Here is a 21,098-nt window from a genome sequence, read left to right as displayed (position 1 = left end):
ACTAAAGATCTTGGTAAACTCCGTTATTTTTTGGGTATTGAAGTAGCCCAATCCAAAGATGGCCTGGTAATTTCACAAAGAAAATATGCTATGGACATTCTTGAAGAAACAGGCCTATTAAATGCCAAGTCAGTTGATACTCCTATGGATCCAAATGTCAAACTCCTACCCAATCAGGGGGAGCCTCTATCAGATTCAGGAAGATATAGGAGATTGGTTGGAAAATTAAACTATCTCACTGTCACTCGTCCTGACATTTCCTTTGTTGTCAGTGTGGTAAGTCAGTTCTTAAATTCTCCCTGCCAAGAAAATATGGATGCTGTAATTCGGATTCTTAAATACATCAAAAGTGCACCTGGAAAAGGTCTCATTTATGAAGATAGAGGACATACTCAGATAATTGGCTACTCAGATGCAGATTGGGCAGGCTCACCCATAGATAGACGATCAACTTCCGGGTATTGTGTACTTGTTGGAGGAAATTTAATATCTTGGAAGAGTAAGAAACAAAATGTTGTTGCAAGATCCAGCGCTGAGGCAGAATACAGGGCCATGGCACTAGTAACATGTGAACTCATCTGGTTGAAACAGTTACTGAAAGAACTTCAATTTGAAGAGGTCAGCACAATGACACTAATATGTGATAATCAAGCTACATTGCACATTGCCTCGAATCATGTTTTTTGATGAGAGGACCAAGCATATTGAGATTGACTGCCATTTTGTTAGAGAAAAGATCGAATCGGGTGACATCATCACTAGCTTTGTCAATTCCAATGATTAGTTAGCAGATGTGTTTACAAAGGCATTGCGAGGTCCTAAAATTAGTTATATATGTAACAAGCTAGGTGCATTTGATTTATATGCTCCAGCTTGAGGGGGAGTGTTAAATATTATAATGTAAATATTATATTATAGTAGATGAGCTGTAAGTATTCTGACCCGTTAGTATTACTGTAAATTAGGGTTGTTTAATACTCTTTGTCTATATAAAGAAATTCCGCTGTGTAGTTGAAACACACGGGTTATTCGCAATATGTCTCTCAATACTCTTTATATTCAACAAATCCTTGTCATAATGCAAGATCAAAAACCATATCATACCATTATGTACAAGAAGAAAAATCCTAGTAATTCACTTTTATTGACACATTTTTAACTGATTTCACATCTCTAAAATAAATAGTCCATAAAGTAAGTAAATCAATATGTCACGATAGATTATATATGTGCACATAAACTATTGATTTGTTTATCGACCATTTGTACGGTCAATATATTCTCTGCAACTAATTTTAGTAATGATATATCAACAATGAAAATAAATAGTGAAAACGAAAAAAAGAAAAACAAAATAACAAGAGAAAGAAAACCATAAAAAGTGGAAAGAAAATTGAAAAAAGAAAAGCAAGAGTAAATAGGTTATATAGCAAAAAGTAGGTTCAAAAATTGAAAATAGACGAAAAGGAAATGAAACTTACACTCCACCGGCGACACCACCGGCGACAAGAGACTTGCAGATACTGAGAAACGCATGAGAAGGAGGTTTAGCACCTTCATTTTTAGACGCCATGAATTAATACTAAAATTTGATTATTATCCCTTCAAATCAAAAAGCAACTATTATATATATACGACCCTATGCATCGTTATAATTTATAAACGTGCAATCTGTGACTCATTTCTTCTTTCATTTTTCTGTAAATTTTTGTTTTTTTTTTTTAATTATTTTTATCGTCTTTTTTTTTTGGTTAGCAGAGTTGTGAAGCAAAGAACAACCCACTATTGTATTGGGCCGTGGCGCGCGTTTACAATTAAAAATGCTCGCTTAAATTCAACAGTGGGTTTAATCACGTGGATCATATAATAAATAATTTTTAAAAAAAGTTAACTATTATTAATAATTTAAATTGACGTATAAAATTAACATTGACATTATTTATAAATAAAATTCAAATAATAATATCGATATAGAAACATTGTTGATTGTTTTAGTATATAAAAATCCAAAAATTAACGATTAAAAAAGAAAGGAGATAGTACTAATTAAAACTGGTCAATGTTGTTACTTTTATTGGACGCGATTTGGATAAGTAGAAAAACAGTATCGGATAGTTTGGGTATACAGTAAATTATTTATTTATTTATTTTATATTCCCAGGCAGCAGCCAGCGGGCTACCTAGAATCCCTCAAGTGGGGACCTATATACAATATCATTTTCAATATTAAAAAAAATGTGAGAATCAAGTTTATATATATATATATATTATTTTTCACAAAAAAACTAATTATTATATCTACGTTGAAAAATATAAACTAAAATACTCTGTTTTTTTTTTACTTTTAAGAAGTTGCATTCTTAGGATGCAACCACATGAAAGATGATATATCTACATGAAATATAAATTTTTTATTATGAAGTCGTATCTCTGAAAATCCGACCTTTTATTATAAAAATAAAAAAATTATCTAATCGCAAGATGGAATGTAGAATATATTAGTTAGTTTTTTAAAAGAAGATATAATAATTAAAAAATATCTAAAATTTAAGATTAAATTTTTTTTGTCTAACATGAAAAATAGAAAGAAGACTGAAAATCATACTATGACTACATAGTGAAATGAATTTGAAGTCTCACTCACATAAAGACTAACTGTAACATAATGTAATAAACAATTTATTCAATGAATCAAGTGTTAATCTCAATAATGGTTGTTTCCTTCCCTTGCAAGGCCTAGACCTCATCAAATCCTCTCTTGGCTCATCCCGCAAGGCATTGAAATGGCTTATAATGTTATTTTAAAGTAAAGTTGATCTCAATTTTAAATGTCTTAAAATAGGAGGAGTATCAAATCTTTATCTTACTTGGATAACTCTCATTTGTTGATATTTTCCAAAAATACATAATTAAAAAGCAACGAGAGTAATTAGAGTAAATCTTCTATATAAGAGATATGTTTTTCTAATGATAATTAAAAAAAGTGTTTCTTGTGTATGTCTAAACACTATACATTTGATTTTATTTTGTGATCATATAAAATTAGCTCACTTAAATAAATATAAAACATAAATAATACACAACATATTTAAGCTATGTCCTTGTATATTTTTTTACTCTCACCGATTTCCATTATAAGAAAAAAAAAAAATCATATTTAGTAGTCTAAACTCGAGAGTAAAAACAAATATTTTGGATGTCTTTTTTTCACATTACTTTACCTATATATATCTATGTCTCTCTATTGATTTCAAAATTACATTACTTATTATGTCTACTTTGTTGTCTTCTCTGTGTAAGTTGTATACTTGAAGGAATCAAAAAAGAATTTTATCCAATTTCTTTTTTCATCTCAATCAAACTCTCTTTCTATTAGTATTGCAAAAAAAATAGACAATCGCAGTCCCTTAAAATTCAAATGATAAAAAGTTCGAATAAAAACTTCACCTATATGTGTTTTTTTATTTAAATAATACTATACAGGTTAACTTCGTAACAATTGAAAGCTTAATTATCCAGTTATAGAATGTCCATGTTGTTAATTAATTAAAGTTGGTTAAATTATTATTGTTCATTAGTCAACTTTGTTTGCATCGCAAGTAACTATCAATTGGCATGTAATAAATGTGAATTGGCGTGTGTGTGCAAATTTTCTGTTTTAAATATATCTAGCACTAGTGTACCCTCCTTTGTGTGTAGTTTGGTCCAAAATCTCATAGACTATGTCTTGATGTGGTTAAACAATTGCCTCCTAAGTTTTGAGAAAAATAAAGTTGACCCAATTTTTTAACTCAGTGAAGTGATGCAAAAAATGGAAGATTAATTACTATTTGGATAAATAATGGATGTTAAATGCAATAAACTTCACTAATGAACAATGGAAAATGTAAGTGTCTGATTTCATATGATTGCTCTATTTGATAAACAATTGTTGTGCTACTACTCAATCACTAAAACTGATGAATTTTGTCTATAAATATATGAATAATGGATTTAGAAATTGTGCTTGCAGTGTTTATTGAAATGGGTGCTGGAAAATTGGAAGAAAGGGGAAACTATGCCAAAATTGATGGTTTAAATTTAGTATGGATGGCACTTGATAAGATGTGATGGATGATCAAATCTGACGGTGGAAATAATTAGTCATCATGGACCAATACATCCATTGGTGGATGCTATACGGACTCAAAAATAGACTAGGCTAAGTTTGCACAAAGCTTCAGTGAGATTTACTTTGAAAAATGTTAGGTTCGGCAGAGGTGGGCTATGAATTATCAATTATTATTCACAAAGGTTTTGATGAAAATATCAATTTTTATATAAAAATAAAATGTTATTTTAATTTTTAAATGTGTAAGGTGTGATTATTATAATTTTAAATATATTAAAATTAAATATATTATAAAATCTTTTTTTTAGTAATTTTATAGATTAATTTAATTAATATAATATGTGTTTAAAAAATAAACTAATTAATAAAAGACACTTTTGAATATTAAAATGATTAACTTTATACATATTTAACTATATTTTTATATAAAATTGTTTAGAAATTAATTTATCATAAGACTATATAACTTAATGGAACTTATAAAATTTAGGGAATTCATGATGCGTGTGAGTCCTCTTACCTCTGCCACTAGGTTTGAGTCTCATATAGGATTAGGCTAAATTTTTATTTATTTTTTCAAAGTTTGATATGATGTTTTTAAAAATTAGATAAGATCTCGAAATCTGGTTATCAATTTCTTGTTTTATCTATTACATTGTATACATGTTTCACCATCTACTAATTTATTATTTATTTTTTTTCATTGCAATCATAATCAAACACCATATGATATTGTAGAAATAAACGGAGATTTAATGGAATAAATATTAATTGGGGGGTATGCTGCTAATTTAGTGTGTTCTAACAAGTGATTGTTGGTAGCATTACTCATTCTCTCATAATAAGCCATCTTTGTGAGATCCTTCAAAGTCATTCTCAATCTTCATGCTAACTCGGTTCAACTTTCTAAAACCAAATTTTACAAACAAAATTGCTTAAAGTGTTAGAATAATATAATTAGTCATTGAGGTTGAATTGGAATTAAAATATTATGTCCCAAATATATTATTACCGTGCTCAAGTTTTATTAGATATTTGGATGATGACTCACTCGTTTCTAAAAAAAATAGATTAATTTTTATGACAAATCATTAACTAGTTTGTTATATAATATATTTTATTATCTTACTATAGATTTGAATTATTTGTATCAAATATCATTCTACACTCTTTTAATCTCTTTATTTCTCTCACCAACTCTTTAGAAAATATTAAAAGTAAAAAAGTAAAAGAGAAATGTAGACATAAGAAGATAGTTCATTCGTCTCAAAATAAATGTACTTTAGAAGAAAAAATATCTCAAAATAAATATAATTTTTAATTTTTAATACAACTTTAATTATTTATTTTCTATATTACTCTTTAATAATTTTTATGTACACAACTTTTAAAAAAATTCTTGTATTTTATATTGATAACGGTGAAGAATAAAAATATATCAATATTTAAAATAAATAATTTAATAAAATAAGTTATTTATTTTTTCTAATTATTACATTTTTTTAAATATATTAAATCCTTAAACTGACATTTATTGTGATATGTTGAACAGCTATCTATACAATAGAAAGTCATGTGTGTCAACTGAACTTTATAAATCTCAAGTCTACCTTTAGACTTCAGCTTTAATATCATGGTTGGATTACAAAAGAAAATGAAAGAAAAGAAAGTGAATGGAAAGATTCTTAATGTTAAGAAAGTAAGAGAAAGTGAATAAAAAATAAAATGACTTGTTAATTGTTTAGTTGAAGTGAAAGTGAAAAATATAAAAAGAAAAAAATAAATATATTTATTAAATTACATTCATACTCTTATATAAGTAGATATTTATTAATCGAATGATATGATTAGTATTATTATTATATTATTATAATTTATAATTTAAAATAAAATACTTTTTATTTTAAAAAATATTTCCAATACATTGTCTCTCCAGATTGAAGAAAACGGTTTTTTATTATATAAGATTCACACAAATTTTTGTTTCTTTTATTATTTATTTATTAAAGGTAATTAAAATTACTTATGGATAGATGAAAGTTGTTAGGTTAGTTACATTAATAGCACTATATAAAAGTGCATCATACTCTGATTGTAAAAATAATTATTCATATAATTATTTCAAGTTTTATTTTTTTCTTTAATTATTTATTTTTTTCTTGAGCTCTACCATAATTCTTAACATGGTATCAGACCAATAATAATTATTCCGCTATATTTTTTTTTCAAATTTTCATTATCTTTTCTTCCTCATTTTGAATCCAAATTTGTGATTCTTCCTTCTTTTCCAACTTGATTATATAATAATTGTAGATTCAAGATTGAAGATGCTTTAGTGATATATTTCACTCTAATTTCATTCTTTTTAGTCATTGTTGGCTTTCTCTTTGTACTTCAACCATATGGTAGTAAAACAATTACCATTTTCTTTGTTCTTTTACCACATTGTATTGAACATTTCTCATTCTCTTTGTGCTTCCATCATATTATGGTTAAGCTTTTTTGGCCACATTTAACATTTGAATATCCAAAATTGGAATTCTGGATTTTATATTGGAGTGAGTGTCGTGGATACACCGGAAGATTTTCAAGTTAGCCCAAAGAGGCCGAAGACTTCGACGAGAGTCATGTACATCGGCCGCTACCACTTTCTACATGAATTTTGTTGTTTAGCTGAAGTGATTACAACATCTATTTTTTTTCTTTTTCTTGTATTATTCTTTCCAAGTTAAAAATGTTGTTACATACTTCCAACTTGTAGAGGACTATTAGAGGTAATTAAAATTATCTATGGTTAGATGAAAATTGTTAGGTTAGTTACATTAATAGCCCTATATAAAAGTACATCATACTCTAGTTGTAAAAATAATTATTCATATAATTATTTTAAATTTTATTTTTTTTCTTTAAATATTTTTCTTTAAATTTTATTTATCTCTTTAAGTATTCATAATTCTTAACATCATTAGACAACCAAACAGAAAAACACAGTTTTACATAAACTTATCAGTCACTTGTGTTTCTCTCCTTCAACCGTCTTTCAAACAATAGATAAACATGACGGTTTTCAATTGCTGATACTGACCAATCCACCAAAAATACTAACGAATGAGACACATAGCCTATCTCAGCTGTTGTGATTACTTTCGATGCAAAGTTTCAGGACACATGGGTCCACTCATGTTTTCAAACTAGGTCCAATCCAATCCATAACATTGATATACCGCATATTATGGAGTAATAATAGAAGGAAAAAAGAACAATGATTTGTGTGGTTCAATCAATGCACCCCCTCTATCTTACTATAATGTCATTTAAGATTTTTTTAAATTTAATAATTAAAAAAATTATTTTATTAAATTATTTATTTTTATTATTAATAATTTTTTTACTAAATAATAATATTTTAAAAGTTATATATATAATAATTATTATTAAAAAGTAATATAGGAAAAAAATAATAAAAATTATATTGAAATATTCATTTTGAAACAATATTTTATTTATATTTAATTGCAGTTTTGGTCTCCTATTTTAACTGAATCGTAAAAGTAGTTCCCCCATTTTATTTATTCTCAATTTTGGTCCAAAATTTGATGAAGTTTCATTTTTTTCCGTTTATTTAAGTCACATCATGCCTCAAGATCTCGTTGTGCAACAATTGTACCTGAAATCTATGGTTATAAATGGTGTGGTGTGACTTGAAAAAAATGAAACTTCATCAAGATTTGGACAAAAATTCTGCTTGAGAACTAAAACTGAGGAGAAATAAAATAAGGAGACCAAAACTGCAATTAAGTCTTTTATTTATTAAAGTGACATTTATTGTAAAATAAAGAGAGTAATATCTAATGTAACTAAATATCACTATAAGAGAGATTGAATATGGATTTTACTGTTTAAAAATATTTTTCACATATTTTGAAATGATATCCTCTCTGAGAGGATGCGAACTCGATGATGGTTATTTAAACATTTGAATTTGAGCTGAGTAAAAGAAAGAGAAAATGAAGAGAATGACACACACAACTTTTATACTGGTTCACCCAATGAAGACTACGTCAAGTCCTCTTACACTTGTGAGATTTAACTAATGCTAAAACTGATCAACCTCTTACAGAAGATGATTACACTTTGTGTATTTTTTAGCCTCACCAAGCTTACAATCTTTTTTCTAACAAGTTCCAACTATTTCCAAGTGTAGCTCACATGGAAATTACAAAGTGATATGAATAAAATTGTTTCTCTTTACTTAAACACTTTCTCAAAAGATATTTCAAAGATCTAGTGTAGGATTATAGAAAGTATAAAGAGATGATGAATATTGCTCTTGATAGCTTTGAGATACTTGACCTTTTTATGCAATGTTGTTGTGTATTGGATAATGAAGAGTTCATTGTCTTTTATAGAAGTCTTGTTATGATCTTTCCATGTGATAAGCTCCTTATGACCGTTGGAGATTCAACCAAAAAGTCTAAGGTCTTTTATCATATTTACAGAATTGTCATTCAGCTGTCATTGGACAGATTCAGTCCGTCCTCGAGCAGGAGGATCAAACTCCTTGGAACTTGATCTTGAGTTGTCCTTTTCTTTTCTCATTCTTCAAGACATGTAAGGCTATATCTTTGACTTTGTGGACTACAACCTTTCTGAAAGCTGAAGTGCTAGGTCGTTTTCAACTTTTGAGAATGACATTGACAATATATAACCATCCTCTTACATAGTACTACCATCATCTTGCACGTGGTTCAGAGTTTCTTTCTTCAAGACATGTGAAGGCTTCTATTTTTGGCTTATTTGTTGTTGTCTTTCTGTAGATTGACTCTACATCGCTTTCAATCATACAAGAATGATATATAGGTTTGCTTTTAGCATTTACACATGACATGATAGGTCGCTTTCAACATTTAAGAATGATGTGGACTTTATAGAACCGTCCTCCAATCTAGTACATTTCAACCTCGTACCTATCCATTTTGCCTTCTGACTTCTTTATATCAAATGTTTTATTTATTCATACTGCTTTGTCTTCTCTTAATGAATAAAAAAACATTTGTTTTAGTGAGGATGAGATTTTTACAATTTTGAAGCTTCACCCTCTTTACGAGGTCATCCTCTTTACGAGGTCATCCTCTCGTATTTCAATGTTCTAAATTTGAATTAGATTTTTCTCCTTTTTGTCTTATTGATGATTAACCTGTTTTCTTATAATAATTCACTCAAAAGCACATATTTATCATTAACCACAATCATAATCTTTTAAACAATTTTGTTATCATTAAAACTATTAGAGAGATTTTGTCTCAACAATATCTACTAGGGTTTGAGAGAGATTTTATAAGAGAAGAATTATAAAATATTCATAAAATTATTTTACCTTTAGTAATAGTAGTTAATTGAATACAAAAGTTATCGTTTAACCTTTTTTTTATTGTATTAAATTAATAATTGCATTTTAAAAAGAAAAAATTAAATAACCATATAAAACTATAAATATATTATCGTGATGTTATATAATATTTGTTTTTTTTTATTTTACAATAATAGATATATAAATCACTATTTTTATATATTTAATATTTTATTTATTTTTAATTCAAATTGACACTAACTACTTATACTTGAATGTCAATAAATCATATGTTATATTACAAATATTAATAGTTTATAAGCTTTTAACTTTTATTTGCTTTTAGTAATATTAATCTAAGTTAAGGGAGATTTCAAAGTTTAATTAGTATTGAGAGAGATATTTAAAGATTATGATAAGAGAAAGAATCTTCATGTGCATCATATTGTCACAATGTTTTTCGTTACGAAAGTCTTAATAATCACAATTGATAAGTCAAGTCTAATCTAAGACTTTCTAGAATTTATGAACTTTAGATGAAACTATGAAGAAGCAAGGGAAGTTCACTTTCACTACAGTCATACATTCATTATAAAAAGCAGCTTCTAGAATTTAGATAAGTCAACCATTCAACTAAATTGAATGCATCTAACGACTCGGTTATTAAAAGATTTGTTGTCCAATCTCTAATTCAATCATAAATTTCGTTACGAACTGAAAATCAATTTCTATATTATAAAATAACACATTAAATCCAGGTCCTCTTGAGCAGATAATTATCTAAAAAATTATACGACTCCTCCTAGAAGATTTGAGAGGCTAAGGGCAGCCTTAAAAATATCTAATTTTGTGGTAGAAAGTTAATTTGGCATGTATTGTGTGATAGAAAGTTAATTCATCATTTTTTTTCAAAGTTACTTTAAAATCATTTTTTCTTTGTTTTTACTACTATGATATTATTACTACATAAGTAGCTGTATACATGTGGTACTATTTCAACAAATGTTTTTATTTTTTTTTTTACAAATTTAACGAAAAATTTTATCCTTGTGTTTCTTTTTAATTGTCACGTTTGTAATAAATTATATTTATATTTAATAGTTGTTTTAAAAGTTTAATATAATATTAATTAATGATTTTGTTAATAATATTTATTGTTGTTTTTTTAGAAGACATGATAAATATTATTATAATTAATTCCCACAACTATAAAGTTTTAGATTCGAACTTGAGACATTGATATTCAACTTAACAATGTTAATATTTATGTTAAAACATACTACTCTAAAATAAAAATAAAAAAGAATTAAAAGATTAATATATATAATATTAATTTTTAATCGCATTTCAACTATCACTTTTATTTCTATAAAAAGTGCGTACGATAAGATGAAATAATAAATATAAGTAGTTGTATATATAAAAAAGGAATAATAATAATTTTGTACATATTAAAAAAAAAAAACTGTATTCATATCTTGATATAGATAAAACACTAACACATGACAATTAAAAAAGAATAGTTCAATGATAAATGTTGATATTGTTATTTTAGACATTTTATCTTGAATTAGATGTAGAAATATTGTAGTTTGTGAATTTATCATAATAAAATTTATATCTCTAAAAGAAAAAAAACTATAATCCTGTTATTCGAACAAAATATTATAAGGATATCGTATTTATGCTTCCGCTCGAAAAAGTTTTTACCTCTCATTCTTTGGGACAACCAACATCCTTTGTTATGAAGGAACAAAGTTGTTGGCTTGTCACCTTCAATTAACATCACATATACATACTCGTGGTTGTATGAAAATGAATTCAAGAAGAGATTTTCATCAACAAGAAATTGAAGTGTGCAATATTTCTTCTTGAGATTCAAGAACCAATCGCACGTGTTTCTTACTTTAAGTTTGTTTTGGTAACCAACATGTCCTCTTAGCATAAGCGCATTAATCATGTAATAGTTTAAAATCTTAAAAAGTAACCTATACTTAAAATAGAAATAAGATGTCTATTTGTTCCACAACAAATGGCCGTAATCACAGTCACCGCATTAAGATTGAGATTGGATATTTCAAAGTTTAATTTAATATATTTATTTATTCAAAAATTTAAAATTTGCATTAAAGTTTCCGTCTTTTAAATTCGATTCAAAAGTTAATAAACACACAATATAATTACAGAAATTTGTTGACTACAACAAATCTTACATCTATATAAGAGTTTAGATCATCTCAATTAAAATATTCATTAAAAATTTATATCACATAAATCATTTTTTTTAAATAAAAAGAATTGGCAGAGATGGAATGAGATTTGAACAGAGAAATGAAATATTAAACAAAATCCGAACTACCCTATAGTTGTTGTAGAAATATTGAATCTAGAAGGTAAATAATAAAATTTGGTATAAAAACAAAATAGTTTGACTGACCGACGAGGTAGAGCTATCTATATATACACATATAAATTTGGCCATGTTTCCGCTGCATCATTATTCAACAAAATTTCAACGTTTGTTTCAATAACCACCCTAGCAGCTACTTTAATATGGAACAACATTCCCAAAGTAAGGCGAAGAACAACTCCTCCAACACAAATATAAACTCTCAAGGTTTCTTTATTTCTTCTCTTTTAATTTTTCTCTTTTATTCGCCTACCAATTAAGGGGTATATAAGTGCGTCTATGATTAGTGAATTAATATATATATATATATACATAACTCAACACATGTAATATTTAATATTTGGTTGTTTCAATTATCATTTTTATTTATATTTTCGTTTCGAAATATTTGATAAATATTAATGGATGCAGAGGTGAGCAGCATTGAATGGGAATTCATAGAGATGAGCGAACAAGAAGAGGATCTCATTCGTAGGATGTACTGCTTAGTTGGAGATAGGTAATTAAGCATCATCTAATTACAAAATTCTTTAAGTTATGTGAAAAAGTGCAAATCTTTCTTAATGATCTAATTACAACTGTTTTTTTATAAGAAAACAGAATCGTACCTCAAATAGTCTTTTTTTTTTTAGTAATTGCTAAACACTTTTACAATAATGTTAAACTACACATTGCAACAGGTGGAATTTGATAGCAGGTCGTATTCCAGGTCGTAAAGCAGAAGAAATAGAGAGATTCTGGATTATGAGACATACTGATGCTTTTTCTGCCAAAAGAAGTGAACGAAAATCAAATTAAAGGCTCATGATTTTATATAAACTTTGTGATGGTTTTTTCAGAATTATTAATTTGTATTAAACCTCTCAACGTGTCACTTCTATCCCTCACAGTAGCTATATTAAAAGAGTTTGTGTTTTACTAGCTAGTTTTGTCTTTTTTTTTTTTAAGCTAAAAAACAATAGATTAATTGTTAGATAATATTTTATTGGGTTTTGTTGATGTGTCTTTTATATTTCTAAATTATTAGTCTAGTTTTTAATCTCTGTATACCTCCTTTTTTTATTCCTCTTTCTCTCTTCTTCTTCTTCTTTAATGATTCATTTTTGTTCACATTAATTATTTTTATTTTAGTTTAATTATTTGTCATACACTTTCAGAAAAGTATTAGAATACAAAACTTAATATAAAATAAAATATAAATATAATACCATATAAAATATAATAAGAGTCATATTTTATTTTTCATAAGATATCAAAGTATTGTATTTATATCTATAAAAAAATTATTTTTCAATAACTAGTTTATTACTTACAAATCGTAGAAAAAACTAAAGAAGGGTAAATCAAATTTGACTCTACTCACTATCCTAAATAACATAAATAAATTAGGTGGGAAAGAAGTACGTAACCATCTAGCTACCTCGCAAGGTCGACTGTGACAGTGGCAGATCCAAAAGAAATATGTATTATCACAAATATACAAATTCATGACAAAAATCCAAATATCTAAATTCCTACGAAGAATTTTACACTTTGTCAAGTGTTGTATAGTGGACAATAATTCACGATGTTGAATGAGACAAAATGTTGGTCGATAAAAAACTAACACAAAATTAAAATAAGCAAAGATGAAAATATTATGTTGGATGTATTTAGAGACTAAATGATATATGATTAACAACCATAACATTATATAAAGTTATGTGAAGGATATATTATTTATTACTAAAATGCTCTAAGTATTGTAACATTTTTAAATTAAAATAAAATATCGTAATGGGATGATAAATTAAGTCTATCTTCTAAAAAATTATTTTAAAAAATAATATAAAGTTTTATTTTACGGAAAATGAATATAAATTATTAATAAAAAATTATTATTATTCTTTTAATGAGTTAATGAACGATGTTTAATAATTTATATATAAATAAGGTAGTAGTAATAAATCAGTTAAATTTGATTGAATTCGACTCGACGCAATTAATCTATTTTATTTTATTTTAGTTGATTGTGAATTCTACTTAATGTTATTATTGAGAGAAGAATTGCATATATAAAAAGTCAAATTTTAGAAAATAAGAATAAGACATGAAAGGAATTTCAAATAGAATATAGATTTGCTTAGCACTCATTCATTTGATTAAAGATAATGTTGAGATGCCTTTATTCTTCGTTGCCATCTTTTAGGTTGCCAAATGTCATTCTATCTAATTAAATGTTATTCTGTACAAAGGATGCCCAATTTCATTTGAAATCCTGTGGTCTATATTTAGCATGAAACAAGACTTATAGTATAGCAGTATAATACATTAATACATACAATTAATCAAACTTTTATTCATCTGAATTATAAATAGAATATTAAGTGAACAGTTTCAGTGTGGTCTCGTTTATAGTTAGAGTGATATTTTGAATGCAGGGGATTCTGATGCTGCCACTAAAATCAAGTGCCAAGATAGGGAGACCCCACACAAGAAGGTCAATGGTTTCCACATTTTTCCATAATTAATGATTTGTGTGTGAAAAATTGGTTCGGTTCGTAAATTATTCAATTCAATTAATTTGGTTTTGATTTTAGTCCTAAAAAACTTCTATTATGTAAAAACCATTGATGTCTAAACTCCTTAAATTCTAATAAGCAAGTTCAATACAAAATAGAGAAAGGTGAATAAATCAATATATACTATTGATGGATTGGTTGTTCTCAAAGGCTTCTTAGTTGGACCACCAAAACGTCTCACATTTTTGTGTGGCAAGAGGTACTTGAAGAGAGTAAATAAGTTGTACCTTTTACTCTTAAGTGTTGTCCCTCTCTTTCTCAACTTCTCATCCATATATTCCCAAACTTCTTAATTATGGGCGGCGCCGTCAATTTCACACACTCATAAAACTAAAAAGTCTTTAAAATTTTGTGGGTTTACGTGGATATATGGATTTACTTTTTATAAAAATATTGATATTTTTTGAAGAAAAAAAAATCAAAAATATTTTCGATAAATAAAATATTTACATTTTTTCTTAATTTTTTTGATTTATTAAAAACAAATTGATTTTTTCAAGAAAAATAGTTTTTTGATTCTTTTTACAAAATTTGTTGAAAAAATAATAATTTAAAATTTTTCTGAGAAAAATATAATTTAGATTTTCTTGAGAAATTTTTTTAGAAAAATAAATATCGAAAAAAAAAATATTTCAATTAACAAAATATTTTGCATATGAGCTCCTCCTTTAAGTCCACTGAAATAATGAACAAATACTTTAAAAAAATTATTTTTATAGAAAGACTAATATTAAAGACTTAGTGTGAGATTTTTAAAAAGAGACTTGAGATTTTAAAACTTTATTGACAGATCTAATTATGCTCTAATTATGGGTCCATTAACATTGCTTGCTTTTATATGGCTTGATAGCTTGTAGCATTCATTGTCCAATTTCCCTCAAGAACTTCTGAAGTTGCTTCCATCAAAGAGAAATTACTCTAGAGTTCTTGGAAAGAGGGGATAATGCTTGTTATGCCTAATATATTTAAAAAGAGCAACATATATTTTATAGGTTGTTATTATTGAGATCCGTTAGTTATATGTCCATTTTTCTTAACTTTCTTTGTCCTTTTAGTTCGATACCAAATGTTTTGGCTACTTGGTCACTTAGAAAGCATGTACCCTTCGACATTCACGTTCAAGGGTTGTGTTCTGTGCAGATCTATTACCAACTAATTTTACAAAAGCAAGCCTCGCATGCCCACAATAATAAGCAAAAGAAGGTCGCATTTCATTACAAAAAAAAATGTATGCGCAATCTCAATCATCTACTACAAATAGAACTTTGTTCTGTTCAAGGGGGTTGAAACATCTAAACCATAAACCATCAACAAGGTTTACACATGTTTATTTTTAAATTTTTTTTAACAAAATTTGTTTAATAAGTTAACCACAAATGCTTTTATAGAATTAAAATTTAACTTGTTACATAAAAAAATAAGGAGTAATTTGTTACTAACAGATCAATTTAAATGGATGCAATTGGATAACTGTATATAGCTGTAAGCAAGTAGACGCTACCACATTTTTATACGTTAGTGTCAGTTCGATCAAGATCAGACGGTCTAAATTGAAATTCAATATTCTATAAATTATAAAATTAAAATAAAATCATATTTATAGACTGTTCGATCAAGGTCAGTCGATCACTAATGTCTAACAATTTTGTAAAACAATCGAGACGGAATCCATTTTTCCAAAAAGACCTAGCCACACACATGTTGAGTGTTTGGGCTCCAGTCACGTGGTCGGTTTTCCCAGTTACCCGTTGTTGCCTCAATTTCTCCATCCATCTTTCACTACCTTGTTCTCAAATACCACTCTTCTCTTTTATAATCACCACACCCTCGAATTAATTCCATTACCAAATTCGTTACATAATAAAAAATCACACCATGGCAAGAAACATTGCTTCCCCCAGTGTCATTATCGCATTCTTCGTTTCAATTTTATGCACCCTCTCAACATCTACCCGCACCCCCTTCGATCCATCTGAAATTAATAATGTCAACGACATTGACCAAACCAACAACCATGATTCCTTATTTCCTACCTCCGTAAAGAATCCTCTTGATGACAACGCCATTTTCCTCCCAAGCGATAATCTACCCGAACCTGAAACTCTAATCCAATACGAACCTCAACAAACCACCACTCACAACTCCAAATTCGACGCGCAGACAACAAAAACAGAATCATTGGAAACATCAAAACCTCTTCCTTTCACAGTTTTCCGTTTTCATCCAATAGAACGTTCACGTAATATTCCACGCCGTCCTTCACCGTTATTTCCCCACCGCCCCATCCACCACCGCTGCCACCATACTCATAATTACAAGCCGTGGAATAACCGCCACCTCCCTCGCCGAACCAACGATGTAGTGATAACGAACATCGACGACGACATTAAGGACTTTGATCGTGTGGCGCGTGGTGGAGCGCGTGAGATTCCGGATGATTGGATGAGGTTTGGGGAAATTAATGAACCGATGTTCACGCGCGAACGTAGTAAGGTTATGGAGGAGAAGAGTGAGTTGTTGAGGAGGATTTATAACCGTTACAACCAACGTACTCGCCAAGAGCAAGCTGAGCGTGAGATTAAGGACAATGGGTCAACGTTGGTCAAAAGGATTCGCAAATTTTTGAATGGCATTTAGAAAGCTTCATGCAATATACAGAAATCTAAAATTACATACTATAGTGTTAGACGATATTGAAGCACTTTTGATTTCATTTTTTTTTCCTTGTGTTTTTTAATCACGTATGTTATGGAATGGAGTAGTACGTGGTATAGATTTGTGTATTATCTCCATGTGATGTAGAAACTAAACATGTATGCATGTGTTTTTTTTAAACATCTTTGCACAATTTGAACTACATTTACGGGGAAGTATAATTTGAAGAAAAAAGTACTGCAGATAGCATCCGGACATAATTAAAACTCACTTGTTTACCTAGCATAGCATACCAATACATTTAGAAGTCTAAAAGCAAATTTTACAACGAGACTTATAAAAAAATAAAAAAAGAACCAAGTTTTGTTGCATCTAAGTTGAGTCAAGACGAATGTCAGGCATTTATCTTAAACAATTAAGCTATGTGAACATTTATAACTAATATGTCATATTATATATTCATAATTAAATTGAATTGTTGAGACTATTTTTTTTACACTTGGACCTTGTTTCCTAAGATTTTTTTCCATTCAAGTCATCCATTAATTATTTGAATACTTTCCCACTACATCAGATATGTTTGACAAAATGAAATATTTAGTGTATGATCAAAATAGAGCGGTTTGAGAATCATCAATTTTCTACAAGTTTATAGCATATTCTTTTTACAAACTTGTCTAATTATTTGAGAATTTTTTTTTTTGAAATTGAAAAATTACTTTAAGTATCGTACTTTATTTTCTCATTTTACCATTATGGTATAAAAAAATTACCATACCTAAAACAGTTAAATATTAGTTTTGTAAATGAAGAAAGAAAACGAGAAGTGGTGTATTATAGAAAAAGGCGAGTTCTGGTAGCAACCCATTTTAGACATTCATAGGCCCATTTGAAATTTTGAAAAAGGCCCATTAGTCCATTACCCATCAAATCATCGACACCCTCTTCTTCTCATGTATATACAAGACTTCTAAATTTCGGTTCAAAAAAAAAATGGCGCGACAAATTCAGAATGAAACGGCTCTGTTATGACCACAAATACCACGGCAACGGCACGAGAATCATACTCGCCGGAGGTATAGATATTGATTTAGATTTATTATTTATCTGAAATTCTTTTTATCTATATACCACAATGTCAACCGTATCACAGTTATATCGTCAGGATATTGGAATACAGATATATCTCTTATTCTCGTGCATTCGACAAAATTGTTGTTTTCTTTTGATTCTTTATATCAATTTTCCATCTAGGTTCCTTGCAAATAGCAATTAGTCCATACTCCATACTATAAGTATTGTTAGAACAAAAGAGGAGGAGATATAAGTTAGGAATTGTTAGAGTAGTTAACTGGTCTGTAGAGGGAATCAATTAGTTACAATTAGAAGGATGAAAGTGTATAGGAGGTTCGTTTAGATTTGTAAACATTTGAGTACTGACGCCTCGACACCGGTAATAATTTGAGAAAATAAATTAATCGAGTGTAAACAAAGTGTTAGTGTCGTGTTGGTGTGAGACACTAACATGTGATGGATATTGGGATACACATTCGATCACAAGTATCGATGCTACATAGACAAATAGCTCCTTAGAGGAGAGATTTCTCTATTACTTCCAGTACTCAACATTATATTGCTATTTTCTTTTGATTCTTTCAATCAATTTTTCATTTCAATTTTTCTAGGTTCCTAATCCTAACATACACTCATAACTATATTTTTGAATTAATCCTTTTCTTAGTCTGACTATAATATTTAAGCAAGTAAAGTAAGTATTTATTATCGATGCTTATGATGATTGTTCAATAGTTTCAGCTGAGAAATAGGGAATTTTCATTATACTCTAATGCTAACTGCAAGTCTGCAATTACAACTTGGCATTCAGTACAAGTGATTTTTATACCTTGCCTTATGGTGGAATGGAATCAAACTTAATTTGAAAACACCATCAGGTTTTTCAGATCATCTCTCTCGCATTTCATTATTAAACGCTTGCAAGGTATCGATCGTTGCCGATTTTTATAAATGTGTTAATTTTAGCTGGAACGACATATGCTATATGATAAAATGCTATGACGTCGTTTCATCTATGTATCCGACTTCACTTAGCAGAAAAAGGCTTGGTTGTTGTTGTTATTGTAAATGTGTTAATTTTCTAGCCAGCTAGAAAACTTATAGACTATAAAAAGCTTATGGAAATTGGTTTTAACGACATACAAAGAAGTACTGTATGACACTTCTTTGTTTCTTTTGCATGATTTCCTATTGTTGTTTATGCTGCTAATTTGATTATAGTAATACATATTCAAATGCATGCTAGATTGTAGCTGTTAAATAATCTGTTGGCCATATAGTTCTTTGAATTCTATTCCAATGGGGTGTCCTGTTGCTTAGAGGCATATAAGTGAAAGCCATCAGTAACAAAATGCGTGTAATTGAATTGTAACTTTTTAAGTGTAGTATTTTTTTCGTTTATAAATAGAAAGCCATTCGAACCAGTGAAAGGGTGAAAGTGTTAGGGAAGGATAAATAGACAGGTTAAGTTAATGATGAAGTTTGTCATAATTTGCATATGATTGATCTGACATATTTCAGCAAAAATAGTTACAATATCTTCCCGAAACCTGTTTTCTTAGTGTGAAAGGAAGGTATCAGCATTGAAATATTGATTTCTTCCTTATATAACTTTTATTGACAAGTTATGAGAATTATTTGGAATCAAGGTTCTAATTTTCAGATTTGTGTAAGAGTAATGATAAATAGACTCTACACTTCCAAATATTCATTTAACACCTTATTTTCTTTCTATCTCTATCTTCCTATTACATCATCTATCATATTACTCTCTATCAACATGTCTACTAGGTGGGTATGGATATCTATCAAATATTTTCATTCCCCATAAGCTTTGTCTTATAGCTAAGGTGGTCCATGAGCCGGTTAAAAAAACACTTTTGTCTGCAATTTAAGTACATTATTTTAATAAGAGGACCCATTTCACGGAACAATTCAACCGGTCTTAATGTATTTACGTCCCTAACTTAATTTCTTCTGCAATACTAGTTGGTTTCGTGTAAAATTGGTACACTGTATAGAGACCAGGGCATGACCTCTTTCTTGTCTTAGTTCACTTCCTTAGAAACGTCATAACACATACCAAAACTTTTTTCAAAAACAGTCCCCTCAACTCCAAAGAAAAGAAGTACCAAAAAATGCTAATTGTGATGGTGATTGTTTAAGTATTGTTTATTCATATTAAATAAATCAAAAGGAGTACCTTCACTTAAATTAGAGTTCCAAATTAAGGACATGAAGTACAGAGAAGTATGATAAAATAGACTAAATTTATTTCTAATTAAGATCCAAACCAGAATCAGGATTGTACTATTAATTATAGATAGGAAATATTAGAAAAACACGGTTGTAGACAAAAGATGCTGCTATTAAATAGACAAAATTTTATAACCAACAAGACATATATAATTTATCACATCAACTGCCATAGGAAAAAAATCCTGAAGCCTTGAGTAAAAAAAGCAAAGCTGAATTGACAGCCATAACATTCCTACTTTCAAAATGCCAAATAACCCTCTCACATATCAACTACACCAGAATACACATAACACACCCACTAATAAAAAAGACATAAAATCAACACTAATTTTCATTTACAATTACACTACTAGCTAGAGTTGTTACTGATAAAGTAACAACAACAAACTACTAATGCAAGTAAAAAACTTCATTATCTTTTTTTCTTCTTTCTAAACAGGCAAACCTTCCCAAATCAAATCAAAATCAAAAGATGGCATTTTTGCCAAAGAACAACCTTCGAACTCTGTTTCCTCTGCCACCATTGTCGAAACAGAATTCGGTGAATTGTTCCCTATCCAAACACCATCCTCGGAAACACTCGGCGAGAACAAATCATTCGCCCAATCTTGATCAAAAATCGAAGACGAAGAAGAACAAGAACAAGAAGATGAGATTTTAATCTTCTCTAACTTCAGA

General features: G+C 28.5%; 3 protein-coding genes and 1 long non-coding RNA gene across 4 annotated transcripts in view; 2 read left to right on the top strand and 2 right to left on the bottom strand.

Annotated features, from left to right (window-relative positions):
* LOC101507350 (mitochondrial adenine nucleotide transporter ADNT1-like) overlaps positions 1 to 1,700 on the bottom strand; it is a 12,997-nt gene extending 11,297 nt beyond the window's left edge. The window contains exon 1 of the mRNA XM_004511466.4: positions 1,482 to 1,700. Within this exon, the coding sequence (XP_004511523.1) occupies positions 1,482 to 1,573 (92 nt within the window). The 5' untranslated portion in view covers positions 1,574 to 1,700. The remainder of the gene's footprint in view (positions 1 to 1,481) is intronic.
* Positions 1,701 to 11,919: 10,219 nt separating this feature from the next.
* Positions 11,920 to 12,918, top strand: LOC101507028 (MYB-like transcription factor ETC3). The gene is made up of 3 exons (XM_004511465.4): positions 11,920 to 12,078; positions 12,283 to 12,370; positions 12,552 to 12,918. Exons 1-3 carry the CDS (start codon positions 12,015 to 12,017, stop codon positions 12,667 to 12,669), a joined length of 270 nt encoding a protein of 89 aa, XP_004511522.1. The 5' UTR covers positions 11,920 to 12,014; the 3' UTR covers positions 12,670 to 12,918.
* A 5,150-nt stretch (positions 12,919 to 18,068) lies between these two features.
* On the top strand, positions 18,069 to 19,342 carry LOC140918970 (uncharacterized). Its single transcript, XR_012161466.1, has 2 exons — positions 18,069 to 18,163; positions 18,897 to 19,342. It is a non-coding gene; the product is annotated as an uncharacterized lncRNA (long non-coding RNA).
* A 1,180-nt stretch (positions 19,343 to 20,522) lies between these two features.
* The window catches only part of LOC101506698 (ethylene-responsive transcription factor ERF061), a 1,837-nt gene continuing 1,261 nt past the window's right edge, over positions 20,523 to 21,098 (bottom strand). Inside the window, exon 2 of the mRNA XM_012718932.3 lies at positions 20,523 to 21,091. Within this exon, the coding sequence (XP_012574386.1) occupies positions 20,852 to 21,091 (240 nt within the window). The 3' untranslated portion in view covers positions 20,523 to 20,851. The remainder of the gene's footprint in view (positions 21,092 to 21,098) is intronic.

Source organism: Cicer arietinum, chromosome 8, assembly GCF_000331145.2.
Source record: "Cicer arietinum cultivar CDC Frontier isolate Library 1 chromosome 8, Cicar.CDCFrontier_v2.0, whole genome shotgun sequence".
In the NCBI taxonomy this organism is placed as follows: Eukaryota; Viridiplantae; Streptophyta; class Magnoliopsida; order Fabales; family Fabaceae; genus Cicer; species Cicer arietinum.
The sequence above is the reverse complement of the archived record's forward strand: the minus strand, read 5'-3'. Positions and strand labels throughout refer to the sequence as shown.

What these genes read in the sequence shown, in the direction of transcription:
- LOC101507028 (XM_004511465.4), top strand. Translation starts at nt 12,015, where the DNA reads ATGGAACAACATTCCCAAAGTAAGGCGAAGAACAACTCCTCCAACACA. An exon ending in CACAAATATAAACTCTCAAG is followed by an intron (nt 12,079 to 12,282) that starts GTTTCTTTATTT and finishes TAATGGATGCAG; the next exon opens with AGGTGAGCAGCATTGAATGG. An exon ending in TACTGCTTAGTTGGAGATAG is followed by an intron (nt 12,371 to 12,551) that starts GTAATTAAGCAT and finishes ACATTGCAACAG; the next exon opens with GTGGAATTTGATAGCAGGTC.